Source organism: Muntiacus reevesi, chromosome 3 (genome assembly GCF_963930625.1).
Source record: "Muntiacus reevesi chromosome 3, mMunRee1.1, whole genome shotgun sequence".
Taxonomy (NCBI): Eukaryota; Metazoa; Chordata; class Mammalia; order Artiodactyla; family Cervidae; genus Muntiacus; species Muntiacus reevesi.
In genome coordinates this window covers 237,836,044-237,850,806 of record NC_089251.1, presented here as the reverse complement: position 1 = coordinate 237,850,806, position 14,763 = coordinate 237,836,044, and the positions used below count along the sequence as shown (strand labels likewise).

General features: G+C 39.6%; 1 protein-coding gene across 2 annotated transcripts in view; it reads left to right on the top strand.

The window, feature by feature from the left end:
- The window catches only part of FIGN (fidgetin, microtubule severing factor), a 131,650-nt gene that overhangs the window by 112,898 nt on the left and 3,989 nt on the right, over positions 1–14,763 (top strand). For both annotated transcript variants that reach the window (XM_065931655.1, XM_065931654.1), the window contains one exon: positions 9,660–14,763. This exon is cut by the window's right edge and continues 3,989 nt beyond it. In XM_065931655.1, the coding sequence (XP_065787727.1) occupies positions 9,668–11,914 (2,247 nt within the window). In that variant the 5' untranslated portion in view covers positions 9,660–9,667 and the 3' untranslated portion in view covers positions 11,915–14,763. The remainder of the gene's footprint in view (positions 1–9,659) is intronic.

Sequence of the window (14,763 nt, the reverse complement as noted above, 5' to 3'; positions counted from 1 at the left end):
GAGGGTAGATGGCCTTAATGGATTGAAAACGTATATGGAAAAAGGGAAGAGACAGAATGAGAAATGAAAGGCCATAAAGTAACAACTTTAAAGGTTAACTACAAAGCACGATTTAAAGTGATTAAAATTGTCTAAAATCATTCACAGCGGTAGAATTACATCTGATTCAACATGGTAATATCAGTCCTCTTACCCACTAACCCTCAAACTGTTTCCCTTGCAATAGTTGATGACACCTGACACTTAATACTAAGATTCAGAGTGTGAATCATCTGTATATTTTAAATTGCATGTATACACATACATACTTGTGCATTCTTTTGAATTAATTTTGGTAGGATATGCACAAAATTTTGGACACTGCTTTTTACTTGATTTAGATGATAATTCAAAAACTTGTACACATACACTTTTGTAAAACTGCAAAGAGGAAAACCCACAAATCTAAACTATAATTTTAAAATATATGGATTTTCTGTGAGTGTGATTGTATGTTCACTTGAATACTTTTACGTATGGGAAATGTGTGACCCCCACAGGAGAAGAATAATTATTTGTTTAAGTTGTCCTAACCCTCATCCATGCTTCCAGGATCCCTCACCTGAAGCTAAGTACTAGTTTCCTAATTTATCTCTCAGTTTCTGCTCTTGCTTTCTTGTAGGCCTTATTTAAAATAGAAGAATTGTTGAAGGATAGGGAAGCCTGGCACGCTGTAGTCCATGGGGTCGTTAAGAGTCAGACACAACTCAGCAACTGAACAACCAACAATTCTTCTCTTTATGGTTTGCTTCAAGGATTAGGCTGTCTATCTTGCTAATATATTGAACACAAGACTGGTGGCCTAAAAGTGATATTTCTCTCATCAGTGTAACTTGCTTTGCATAAGTGCTTAGGCATTCATCCTCATAAATGCAGTCATTCTCTTATATGTGTGTCTTGACTGTTAAAAATGATGACCTATGAGACCCACGCATACCAGGTTTCAACCTCATTATGAAATACTGGCAAATAAACATTTTTATACTTGGTCACATTTTGATGAGTGAATATTTTGTTGCCATGAATAAAATTTAATGCATTTTAGGGAAACTGATTCAGATCATAATCTACCCACAAATTGAATTGAAGGACAGGAACGTGTCAGGATGGCCGAGTGGTCTAAGGCGCCAGACTCAATTGAAGGACAGGGTATATGCCATTCTAGTCCAAGTCATGATGTCTGTAATAATGAATACTTGCTTTTAAAGCCTAAAATGATGACATATAGAATAAGATCAGTTGCTTATCCAGATATCACCTACCCAACAAATTTCTATAAGAATTAAGTAGCATAAGTTTGGAGTAACTTAAAGTCTCAAAAGTTGTACTAGAAGTAATGATTGACTATTACTATGAAATGAAGTATTGGTTTGTGGAATAAGAACCTATGGCATATTTGGGGAGAATATTAGGAATGGTGGAGACTTAATGTGGAAAACAACTAGAAAAAGTATCTAACAAATCAAAGAAAGCAGGGGGGAACACTGAAATGGCAGCAGTCTGGAGACCAGTGTTTTTAAGAAATCATTTCTCATTTTACACCGTTGTACTAGTGACACTGAATCAGCAAGGAAAATATCAAATATTTTCCCTGTGCTTTGAGTAGGAGGGCAGGAATGCGTCTAATAAAAAGAATTTAGAAAATTTTAATCTAAAGGCACTACTTTTTTTCAGTTTTAAAGTACTATACTTGCTGGTTTTCAAGAAAATGTACTTAAGTGGAAAAACTGAAGCTTGAAGCTTCAGAGTGAAATCATAATTTTAACTGCTTATGTGACCAGCAGATACTGTAGAAATATCTGATGTTGTAATAGGAAGTTGGAGTTTCATGACAAAGTGGAGAGGGCATGCCATGTCTAGAGGGACCTCAGATTTGGCCAATGGTTGCCAGGCAAGAATGAGATCTAGTCTTATAAGATCAATCAGCTTGTCTTGAAAAAGTGGGATATACAGAAATACAGTTTCTTTTATTATAAAGTTGACTGATTTTTAAAACTCTGGACTGGCCAAACAAACCATAGTTACAGGTTACGTGCTGCCTTCTGGCTGCCAGGTAGCAATTTCCCTATATTGGATGGTGAAGTATTTAAACTATATTTACTAAGGACCATTTAGCCATAAATGCCTTTGTGAGTTTTAAAAAGGCATGCTTTATGCAAATGAGGTAGAGTAGGGGGAGGGAGTAATTTGCTGCAAACTGTATTATAATTTGGAGTCTTGAGGTATGAAAGTGTGATTTAAAGAGAAAACTCTTTGACAGTATTGCTATATAATTAGAATATCTTATTTTCAGACTGTGGGCTGTGAGATCATCCTTAACTGGTTTTAAATCTCTGTTGTTTCTTACTTCTGGTCTCCACAGTGAGTCACAAACACCATTAAGAATAAATACTATGAAATAGTTTGAATTTTTGACATCTTTTTGATTAAGAAGACCATGCTCTGTGTTTTGCTGAGTATGAAAGAATTTCTATCCCTTTCTTAAAACCAACATACCCAATGGAAAATTTCCTATTCAGTATCTGTCCAGACATTGAAGAAAAAGTGATTTATAAATTCTAGGAGTCATTTTAGTTCTTCTTCTGTCTAGTCAGTTTTATTTTGTTTTGTGTTTAATTCATCTCTGGCTTTTTCGAAATAAATGCATAACAAGAAACACTTGTGTAGCAGGTCACAGTTGGAAATTATTTTCCCAAATATTGCTGCTTTAGGTAACCTTCGTAACAATCCAGTGAGGTATATGTGCATGTGTGCTCAGCCATTTCAGTCCTGCCTGACTCTGTACTGCGACCCTGTGGACTGCAGCCTGCCAAGGTCCTCTCTCCATGGGATTCTCCAGGCAAGAATACTGGAGTGCGTTGCCGATGCCCTCTTCCAGGGGATCTTGCTGACCCAGGGATAGAACCTGCTTTTCTCCTGAGGCTCCTGCATTGGGAGGTGGGTTCTTTACCACTAGCACCACCTGGGAAGCCCCCTGATAAGGTATATGATACCATTATTGTCTATATTTAATGGCTGAAAAAAGTGAGTATAACATACTTAGATGATTTCGCCAAGATTAGAACAAATAAGTGAAGGCATGGATCAGGGCCAGTGGTCTGATTTTCAAGCTCAGGATATTCACTCTTCAGACAAAATTCTAGGACCTTCTTTGTGTTTTCTCCAGTCCATTCTATCCCAACAATCCAGTAGTGCCTCCAAATAAAACACTGTGTTAGATACTCTTCAACCTCATAGTACTCCATGACAAGTGAAGTACTGAACTATAGCGGAGGCTGTCTGGATTGGGGACTAGGTCATTAGAAAGGTCTAATCTCTAAAATCCAAGTTTAAGAGACATTAGAATGTGAAATTATAAAGAATGCAGAAAGCTGGAAAAGTTCATTGTCTGGTAAATGGATCCCCTTGATTTAATTTCTTAGCATTGAACCACAAGGCTTTATACACATAGTGGACCCTCAGTTTGTTGACTAATTAAGATGTACAGTTTCTATATCATATTCAGTTTATAAAGGACTTTGATTTTGGTGTTCTGAAGATGGAGCCTATTTAAATTGATTAAGGAGAATGTATATTTCTGTGTTTGTACCCTTCACTTTTCACCTGATACTACTTTTAAATATGATATCACGTTTTCAGTCTAAGAGTTACTAGGAAATGGACTAAGGAAGATTTCAGATCAATTAGATTAGAACAGGTCATACTAGATACTGCTGTGTTGGCCTCTTAGCTTATGAGGGTAGGTACACAAAAGGAGAATGCTCTTAGTCTGTAGGAGATTTCAATTGGTCATCACTCTGCTTGAAGGATAAAGGTAAGTAGATAACTGCATGGAACCAGTTTTCAGTGCCAGGAAGTTTATAGTCCCCCTCTCAAACTACTTTTTTTTTTTTCATTTGGAGGATAATTGCGTGATACAGTGTTGTGATGGTTTCTGCCCTATATCTACATGAATCAGCCATAGGCATAGGTATGCCCCTCCGTCTTGAACCTCCCTCCCATCTGCCTCCCCATCCCACCCCTCTAGGATGTCATAGAGCATCAGCTTTGGGTTCCCTGCATCAAACAGCAAATTTCCCCTGGCTATCTCTTTTACATCTGGTAATATATATGTTTCAATGCTACTCTCTCAAATCATCCCACCCTCTTCTTCCCCCACTGTGACCAAAAGTCTGTCCTTTCTGTCTCAGATGTCTCTGATTATTGAGTGAATGTATTTGCTACTGTCTACTTGAAATTTTGAATGTTCTGTGTTAGTTCTGCCATTTCCTACCTAGCAGATGATGAATCTGTTGCATTATTAGGCTAAGGGGGCTGTCAGCTATTAAAATCACTTTATTATATTTACACCAGTAGTGTTTGTTTTCTAGAGAGAATCTTGGTAAGTATAGTGTGCAGTTTGTTTGTTTTTAAATGATAATGAAAGGTTCAGAAATACAGTAGCCCAAAGGAGTGTAATAGGTGTAAGGATGTCATGCAGGCCGTGTGAGCGCTGCGCAGCTTTTAGAGCAAGCCTGCCATGCCTGCAGGTGTTTGCCTCGGGTGCCTGCCCTTAGGAAGTCTGAGAAAACCTGCAAATGAAGGCAGAGTCCCTGACGGCCAGAATTACCCTATGGGAACCTTGTAGAAGAGAGCAGCTTTTATAGACCTCATGAACTTTGAATAGCATGTGCTAGGAGTGTGGGTGGGGCAGTCTTAGATTAATATTTCCAGGAATGTGTGCTAAAAATACTTAATAGAAGACCTGGTTTTTTATCCCAATTTCCTCCTATTCTGCAAGTTGTTTTTATGCTCATCATTTTTCTGTGTAACAGTATCTTTATCATTTTGAAGCTGTGACAAAACTTTTAAGGATGCCACAGTTGTTTTGCTTCAAACTAATTAAAGCGTCAAATAGAAGAAATAAAGAAATGAGGCAGCAACTGTTTAGTAATTAAATCTGTTATAAAATGGTCAGTAATGATAAGAATGGAAAATGTTATCCAAATTGACCAGTTTTATGGGAACTATAGACTTGTTCAATTATATATACATAAATTCATCCTATTACAATAAAATAACAAAATGCTTAGGCTTAGGCTTTTTACTATAGTATCTGTCATCCTTGTGAACACTTATGTTAAGGTATCTTAAAAGCAATTTTCTATTAAATTACATATTTTAAAAACAAACACATTGCATTGTGAAATTTGCCAGCTGTTTTCTCAAGAATTTTATGATACTTTCAAAAATAAAAATTGATGTTTTGGAACAATTCTTCAATTATCTTGAACTGTTTTTCTTACTTTCCACTGTTTTCTGAATTTTTATTGTTCCTATTAAGCTATTTCTAGACGGCAGTGGGAGTTATTGTGCTGGAGTCCTGTTTCTAATAACATTAAAATAGTATTGTTTCTGAGGTTTTTCTCTTCATGTTCCAAAGAGAAACCACATACAAGCTTTTTTTTAAAACCCATCTTATTATTTGGGTGCCAAGTTAAATGACACGCATGTGCTACTTCTTACAGATAACAGCAGTGTAATCAAAGGGAGCGTGATAGTTTGTTTAAAGAACATTTGGCTCTTCATTTTTCTTCCATTGCACGTCAGAACTATCACCACAAATAAATAGAACAATAATAATGACAATGAAAAGACGTTTCATTAGTTCTATTTCTAATTAATATTAAAATTCAAGAAACTGAGGAAGAAGTTCTTTGTGCTCCTATAGATCAGGACAGTCTCCTGAACACTGACTTCTTGAGCTCCTGCTAATATTAGGAACTAGTTTATGGTTTAGCTATTAATTTATACTTTCAAATGCTATTAATGATTTTAAAGTACGATAAATACTCGTGTTTCAGGGGATGTGAATAATTCTGTTCTCTTAAGGTTATTTAACAGAAGCTTAATCTTAACTTTTGCAGCCTTGCTTATTAGGTTGTTATTTAGTATGAATCAATAAATAAACTTTCAAATATCTTGGTAAGCACATCCAAAAATAGCATGAGAATCAAAAGGCAATGGTGTATCCAATAATTCTTCCAAATAAATAATTTTGATAGGATTTTTGCTTAATTTCAGATGAAATAGAAATCTTAAGAAATTTAATTATTTTTGCTAGAGTGAAACTATGCAGTTAAACTATGCATTTTACTACCCAGTGAAAATGGCCAACCTGGTTTATTTAAATTTTGTATTCCTGTCTTTCACAGTGATTATAACTTACTAAAAATCTTGTGCATATATTTTACAAATGATTAATTTACAAGGAAAATTTTAAGCCCAATGGAGGTGAAAGTTGCCCTTTTTGGTTATTTTTTAAAATAACTATTATAAAGCTAAAGCGGTCTCATTTTTTAAAAATCAGACACTTTTTTTAATAGAAAAAATCATGTTTGTTATGTATGTTTGTTGAATAATGCCAGTAATGACTTAGCTCAGCTAACTGAAAGGAAGCCAGACCTTTCATGGGTGTGCGTGTGTACATGTGTGTGTATGTGTTGTGTTTGTGAAAAAAATTCCATTGCCTGTGACTCCTAAATTATTTTTTAGACCTTTTTTTCAGGATACTTATTCATGTTTCTTCTGTATCAATCTAATCAAATTCCTACTCATAGCATATGTGTTTTCTTGTTTTCTCAACTCTGTATTTTGATAATCTTTTAAAGAAAAAAAATCCTAATAGAAATTCCCTGGAAATAATTTACAGGACTAATGAATTTGTAGGTCTTTTAGACAGTTCTACATTACAGTCACATTAATATTCTCTCGTTTTTATAAGGCTTGAAAGTAAATCCCATGACACTAGAAGAATTTAGATACTGATTACTTGCGATTGGTTCCTGGTGATTTGCTCTTAATAATTTCCAGTTGAATTTAATGAAAGTATGATTCCTGAAATGCTGCTTCATTAAAATTGCATCTTTTCCCCTTTAAGTGTGGTCTCGGTCATTTCACCCATTTTGCGGTGTGTTTTCCTCCCCCTTAAAAAGTAATGATTGAGAAAGCAGAAACAATTAAGAAGATCACTTTAGTTCTTCCTAGAAGACTCCCCTGCACCCCACCCCCCCAACACAATCCGGAGTTCCTCTTAAGTGAAATGATGCAAGCTACACTTTGTCAGGACTTTATAATATATTCTTTCCAATTGATGAGATTATTTTTTTAAATACAGTTTTAAAAGAGAGACATGATGATTTGGGGGGAGATGCAGAAAAGTAAAGAATCTATTGTGTATACAAGAGAAGTAAGGTATTTAGATTTTTTTTACTAAAAAATTCATTATATAGTCATATATATGAAGCTTGATTAAGTTATACAGTGCAGCATTCAGATTTAATTTTAACTGAGATGGTGATTTGCAAATGAATATCTACATGGATCCTTTTTTAAAATCCAAATGCAAATGAGTACAATTGCAGTAAAATATATTTGCAAATGAATCCTGTTGCTTTATTCATTTATTGTGTAATTACTGCAATCCTTCCCACCTTGTTTTCAGTATTTCTTAATCATTAAGTCGGAAGCATGACAGCAGTGCCAGCCCTGGCATGATTCTCTTTGACTAAAACCTTGTAAATTAACACAATTAGCACAGCATCATCCTGCTAATTAACTTCCAGTGTCTGGTGCAGTGGTTTTGCAAACAAGTAAGAGGGAGTCAGAAGGGAATCAACATGCCATTCTGTTACCAAACTCTGTGCTATGTTCAGTTTAGCTCCGTAAGTCAAAGCTGGCCATGTCAGAAGCCAGAGGCAGGTAATGAAGAGCTAAAGGGGTTGGAGGAGGAAAGCATAAGGGGGTAGGAGCTGTCAACATAGACTGCGGTAATTCAGAAGGGAGCTGATGCCACAGATGCTTCATTTAGACCAGACCTCCTTCTTATCAAGGAATCGCTGCCAGAGGGCACAAGAGAGTTTGCAAAATTCACTTAGGGTAATACAAAGGAGATTAAGGAAGCCTGCTTAATATAGCTGTATCAGAATAGGAAGTGTTCCAATCAAGAAGAGATTAGGAGGAGTCAGCACTGGGAAATAGAACAGGGTTCCAGTGCTCTTCTGTAACTAAGTATATGAGAGTCCTCAAGGGTACATTATAAATCCCTTAGGGTACTGGTTCCCTAATGTGGGACGTAAGGTAATGTCTAAGGTCTCTCTGTTAACTGTAAAATTGAGATGATTCTCTAACTCTGCTTGCTATTTTCTCTCTCTTTTAAAATATATTTATTTATTTGGCTGCGGTGGGTCTGAGTTGCTGCACTCGGGATCTTTCATTGCTGTGCACAGATTCTCTAGTTGCGGCGTGCAGGCTCAGGCTCAGTCGTGGGGCTCAGGCTTAGTCGCCCCACAGAGTATGGGATCTTAGTTCCCCAACTAAGGCTCAAACCTGCATTCCCTGCATTGCAAGGTGGATTCTTAACCACTGGGACAACCAGGGAAGTCCTTGCTTTGTGTTTGCTCTTAAATGAGAAAATAGTCCGTATAGTTGGCTACATAGTCACCTTGCTTCACTTAGTAGCAGATGATAGAGTTACATACATGTAGCATCTCATTTTCTAGTTGTACGTTCGAGTATGTGCCACTACACATAGATGTAAAGAGTCAGAATCCAGATTCTCTCTGTTCTTATCTTCCCTTTTACCTGCCTCTTTCCTATCTCCCCCTTACTCTCTTCATGAATATTATATGAATATATATGTATACATAATTACATACATATATATATATATTCTCCCCTCTTAGTACCTTGGAAGCTGTAAGGCAGAGAGAAAGATGATAACAGAAGGAAGGAGAACACTAGCTAGAAGACCGACAGACAAGTGATGCTTGTTTTTTTTTGTTGTTTTTTTTTTCAGAGTTTCAAAAACAGGACTGAGAGGCAGAAAGGAGCCAGTTGTAATTCATACCGAGTTGTAGGCTTTGTGTGATGAAAGCGATGGAGCGCTGCCTGGGAGATTGCTTTGCTGCACTCCACGAAGCAGATTTGAAACTGTCGTGGACCACTTTAGATGAGAGTTGGATTATGGAATGACCTGCTATGTCTGTGTCATATTGTTCTGCACAGGGAGCATTATACTGTGCTAACTAGGTGTTCAGTACCAAATAAGAGAGGTATCCTAGTTGTGATCTGTCAGCTGTGTCTCATTTTTATATTGGTTAAAATATAAAACAGAAAGTGTGGTGTGAAGAGGCAGGGTAGCTAGATACGGCACATGTTAACACGATCACGTGCTAGATGTTTAAAATGTATGCATATTATATTGTGAGAACCTGTGATTGAATTCTAATTTGACAGGGATGTGTGTGTACATATATATGTGTTTCTGTGTGTGTGTAGCAAGTAACTCTATGGGCTTAGCAGAAATAAATTTGCTTATTACTCAGGAATGGAAAAAATGTAGGTCTTCTACAGAGTTTTCATTTCAATTCAGTTTACTTTTTATCCAGGGCTGAAATTCAGTCCCTTTTCAGATGTATGCATGGTAGAGACCATAATTGGTGTTATAAACTGTGGAAATCCTTGATAATGTCACTATCGTTGGTAGAAAATAATGGGTAACAAAAGAAGTTGGGTGGAAAAGCTTTTAACAGTTCTGATGAGTCTCTAAATAAATGAACCTTCTTCCCCCAAATCTCTAGGCTTGAAGATGCAGTGGACGCCGGAGCACGCCCAGTGGCCCGAACAGCACTTTGACATCACTTCGACCACTCGCTCTCCCGCCCACAAAGTTGAAGCTTACAGAGGTCATTTGCAGCGTACCTACCAGTACGCCTGGGCAAACGATGACATATCTGCTCTGACGGCATCCAACCTACTAAAAAAATACGCAGAGAAGTATTCTGGCATTTTGGAAGGCCCTGTGGACCGACCCGTCCTCAGCAACTACTCGGACGCACCGTCAGGACTAGTGAATGGTCGGAAGAATGAAAGTGAACCCTGGCAGCCGCCCTTGAATTCGGACGCTGTCTATCCCATGAACTGTGTTCCGGATGTCATCACTGCCAGCAAAGCTGGAGTCAGTTCAGCCCTCCCTCCGGCAGATGTCTCTGCGAGCATAGGGAGCTCTCCTGGGGTGGCCAGCAACCTGACAGAACCTAGTTACTCGAGCAGCACCTGCGGAAGCCACACGGTACCTAGTCTTCACGCAGGGCTCCCGTCTCAGGAATATGCCCCAGGGTACAACGGCTCGTATCTGCATTCTACTTACAGCGGCCAGCCCGCGCCTGCCCTTCCCTCGCCGCACCCCTCTCCTCTGCACAGCTCCGGCCTCCTGCAGCCGCCGCCGCCGCCTCCCCCGCCGCCAGCCCTGGTCCCGGGCTACAACGGGACTTCCAACCTCGCCAGTTACAGCTACCCCCCTGCTAGCTACCCTCCGCAGGCCGCCGTGGGCTCGGGGTATAGCCCCGGGGGGGCGCCCCCGCCCCCCTCAGCATATCTGCCTTCAGGAATCCCAGCTCCCACGCCCCTGCCCCCCACCACCGTTCCTGGCTACACCTACCAGGGCCACGGCCTGACGCCGATCGCACCCTCGGCTCTGACAAACAGCTCGGCGAGTTCCCTCAAAAGGAAAGCTTTCTACATGGCAGGGCAAGGAGACATGGACTCCAGTTATGGAAATTACAGCTACGGCCAACAGAGGTCCACACAGAGTCCCATGTACAGAATGTCCGACGGCAGCATTTCAAACTCAAACCGGGGGAATGGCTTTGACAGAAGTGCTGAAGCATCATCCTTAGCGTTTAAGCCAACGAAGCAGCTAATGTCCTCTGAACAGCAGAGGAAATTCAGCAGCCAGTCCAGTAGGGCTCTGACCCCTCCTTCCTACAGTACTGCTAAAAACTCGCTGGGCTCGAGATCCAGCGAATCCTTCGGCAAGTACGCGTCGCCCGTGATGAGCGAGCACGGGGAGGAGCACAGACAGCTGCTCTCTCACCCCATGCAGGGCCCCGGCCTCCGCGCAGCTACCTCAGCCAACCACTCCGTGGACGAGCAACTGAAGAATGCCGACGCACACCTCATCGACCTGGTAACCAACGAGATCATCACCCAAGGGCCGCCAGTGGACTGGAACGACATCGCAGGTCTCGACCTGGTCAAGGCTGTCATTAAAGAGGAGGTTTTGTGGCCGGTGTTGAGGTCAGACGCGTTCAGTGGACTGACGGCCTTACCTCGGAGCATCCTTCTCTTTGGACCTCGGGGAACAGGCAAAACGTTATTGGGCAGATGCATAGCTAGTCAGCTGGGGGCCACGTTCTTCAAGATCGCTGGTTCTGGACTTCTCGCCAAGTGGTTAGGAGAAGCAGAGAAGATCATCCACGCCTCTTTCCTCGTGGCCAGATGTCGTCAGCCCTCAGTGATTTTCGTCAGTGACATTGACATGCTTCTCTCCTCTCAAGTGAGTGAGGAACACAGTCCAGTCAGTCGGATGAGAACCGAATTTCTGATGCAGCTGGACACTGTGCTGACGTCGGCTGAGGACCAAATCATCGTCATCTGTGCCACCAGTAAACCAGAAGAGATAGACGAATCTCTTCGGAGGTACTTCATGAAACGACTTTTAATCCCACTTCCTGACAGCACAGCAAGACACCAGATAATAGTACAACTGCTCTCACAGCACAATTACTGTCTCAATGACAAGGAGTTTGCACTGCTCGTCCAGCGCACAGAAGGCTTTTCTGGACTAGACGTGGCTCATCTGTGTCAGGAAGCGGTGGTGGGTCCCCTCCATGCCATGCCAGCCACAGACCTTTCAGCCATTATGCCCAGCCAGTTGAGGCCGGTCACGTATCAAGACTTTGAAAATGCTTTCTGCAAGATTCAGCCTAGCATATCTCAAAAAGAGCTTGATATGTATGTTGAATGGAACAAAATGTTTGGTTGTAGTCAGTGATAACTTCTTTTAAAAAAAAAATGTGATGAATGTTGGCGCGCACACACACATCAAGCCTGCTACATAGGGTATAGATCCCCTTTTCAGTAGTGTTTAAATCGCAAAGGGTACTGGGGAAGAAGACGATTAAGTTGCATCTTTCGAGTCAGGGTAGATTTGGAGGAAGAAGGCATCCAGTGAGACCTTCGGATGTGAAAGCCCCAGGTGACAGAAAGCATCTGCCGATGCTCAGTTCAGTTCCAGCTAGACAACACTCACCAAGGAGCAAGGTGCAAGTGTGTTGATTTCAGAAGGACGTGAACCTCGTGTGTTGATTCCATTCTGCTGTTCTCGAGATTTAGTTGCTGTCAAGTGCCTGGAGTGGTGCTTTATTTTTTGTTTGCCTCACAATTACATTGGTGGCATGTGCTAATATAAAGAGCTTTAACTTCAAACATTATTGGACTAAAGAGATGAACGGTTGCGTTTCGACAGAAAACCAGATTTTTGCCATTTTAAGAGCAACAGTATTCCTCAATCCTGTCTGTTCTGCAGTATTAAGCTAAGAACAGGTAAAACAGGGTAACGGTAATCTGGACCTTAATTTCTGCAGTTCATTTCTTTTAATGTTCTTGTCTGCAAAAACTCAGGAAAGTGATTGTGTTTTGTACAGTACCTCAAAGGAATGTGTTGAAAGCACTATGTACTGCTGAGAGTAATGGGATAGGCTTCAATGTTACTTTATATTAAAATGTATGTTTACCTCAACAATTGGAAAATAGCAAGGAAAATTACTTTGAATGTATCCGGAAAAATACTGACGCGTGATACAGCTGAATATTTACAATTTAAAGTAAAAATGGAAGGATTTTTTAAAAAGGTTCTTTCACTAATTATGGGGAATTAACCAGAGCAGAATAATTCTTTGTATCAATACCTGCAAGAGTTCTTCGTACATTGCTCCTTGATAACGAAGTGAAAATATTCTTAAAATGTACACTGGTTAATGGAAAGCTATTTACTCAGTTTGTGTTAGTGTCTGGAACAGTCAGCCACAAGACCTGTTTAGGACCCTGAAAGTCACAGTACCTAAGAACTAGGACTGTCTTTTTCCTGCAGAGGTGGTAATGGTGGTGGTGGTGATTTGCCAGTTCTCTCTGAAAACTGCTGGAAATGGTGTCATTCTCTTCACTAGTCTAGCTTATAGGCTTGCCATGCTGTTTGACAGAATGCAGAAGATAGCAGCAAAACCAACAAGCAAACAAACAAATAAATACAGAAAACAAACAACCAACTTATATATGTCCACAGAGAATATGTCTGCATCCCCTCTCCTCCTTTTGGACTCCTCTCTTGTCAGTGCAATTTTGCTTCTCATTTTGAAATCTTCTGGGCTGTAGTGCTCCCACATTCATTTCTACCTCAGTTTTGTTACATTTCTCCTGGAAAGTCAAGTAGACAATTGGAAGTAGACACACACACACACACACACACACACACGTGCACACATCCACATGCACGCACACACCAACAGATACAGCTTGCCAAATGTGTTACTTTTGTTTTCTTTCATCTTTTCCTATAAATCTAGTTTCCAAAAGATACCAATCTTCACCGCTCACTTCCACCTGGGCCCACCCCCACTGCCACAGTGTATGTAGCATTTTTCTTAGTTTCCCTCTCCTTTGCTGCTCCCCAAGTTGTTCTTTGTATCCTTTAATGCTTTATGTGCAACTTTACATTGCTAGCTGACTGATGTTCGGCAATGCCTCTGAACTGATACAGAGTAGGCTGTAGCCTCCCAAAGCCACTGCCCGTGCATAAGCAGTACAGCCTGGCTTTTTGAATGTATTTTTCCTGTTTTTATTTTTAATTTAATTTTTTTTTTTTTTTTTTTAGTTGAGAGATGCAGTAACAAAACTGTTGCAAAGCACTGGCATTTTATGTATTCAAAAAGTGATGTACATTTTTACAGACTTTAAATAAATGCAATGAGAAGCCCTGAGAAAGGTCTTTCTGTTATTGTTTTGTTTTCCTTCCATATTTTTTTTTTTTTACTGATTTCATCCGCAATGTCAAATTCTCTGAAATGCTTAACATAGAGAAAGCTAATGAAGGACATCATGATATTTCTGAGATTTTATGATGCTTGATCATTACTCCCCTTTTTTCTTATTTTTCTTGCTAAAAACTGAGCAGATGAACTAGAATTAAATTTACCATGATTTTCTATCAATTAAACCTGTTCTTACATATAAATATTCCATATTAAAAAGTAGTGCCTTTCATTAAGGATACAAAAAGTAATATTTAAGTACTTCCTCTGCTTTTCATAAGTGAATAAACACTACAATTGTGTTCTGGCGCTACCCTGCACACGTCCCTTATTGTAAGGAAATTCTAATATCCCCATTAAATTGTAGATTCATAGATCTCACTGACAAGTTTACTTTTGCACAGTGCTGACCTATTTTCAGTCTTTTGGATGTCACATTTCATTTCTGCCAACATGCTGTGTTCACTTGAAAGCAACTGGCAAGTTTTGACAAACCCAATCTTATTTAGACAACTTTGGAAAATCAAGTATTGACCCACATTTTTGTGGCTAGTAAGAGTTAATGCCAAATATATGACTGCACTATTGTGTTTTACACTCATTTATAAAACTGAAAATAAAGTCACGCATATTGGCTTTTAGCTTTAAATGACTTAAAAATTACTTTTGAGCTATGAGTGGTCAAAAATCCATGTATTGAGGCAGAAGCTGAAGTTGTGTGTGAATTTCATTTAGCCTAATGAATACTAGGATTTGATCTCTTAAGAAATTGGGCATGCTGAAGAAATGAAGATCTGTTGAAGGAGATAAGACT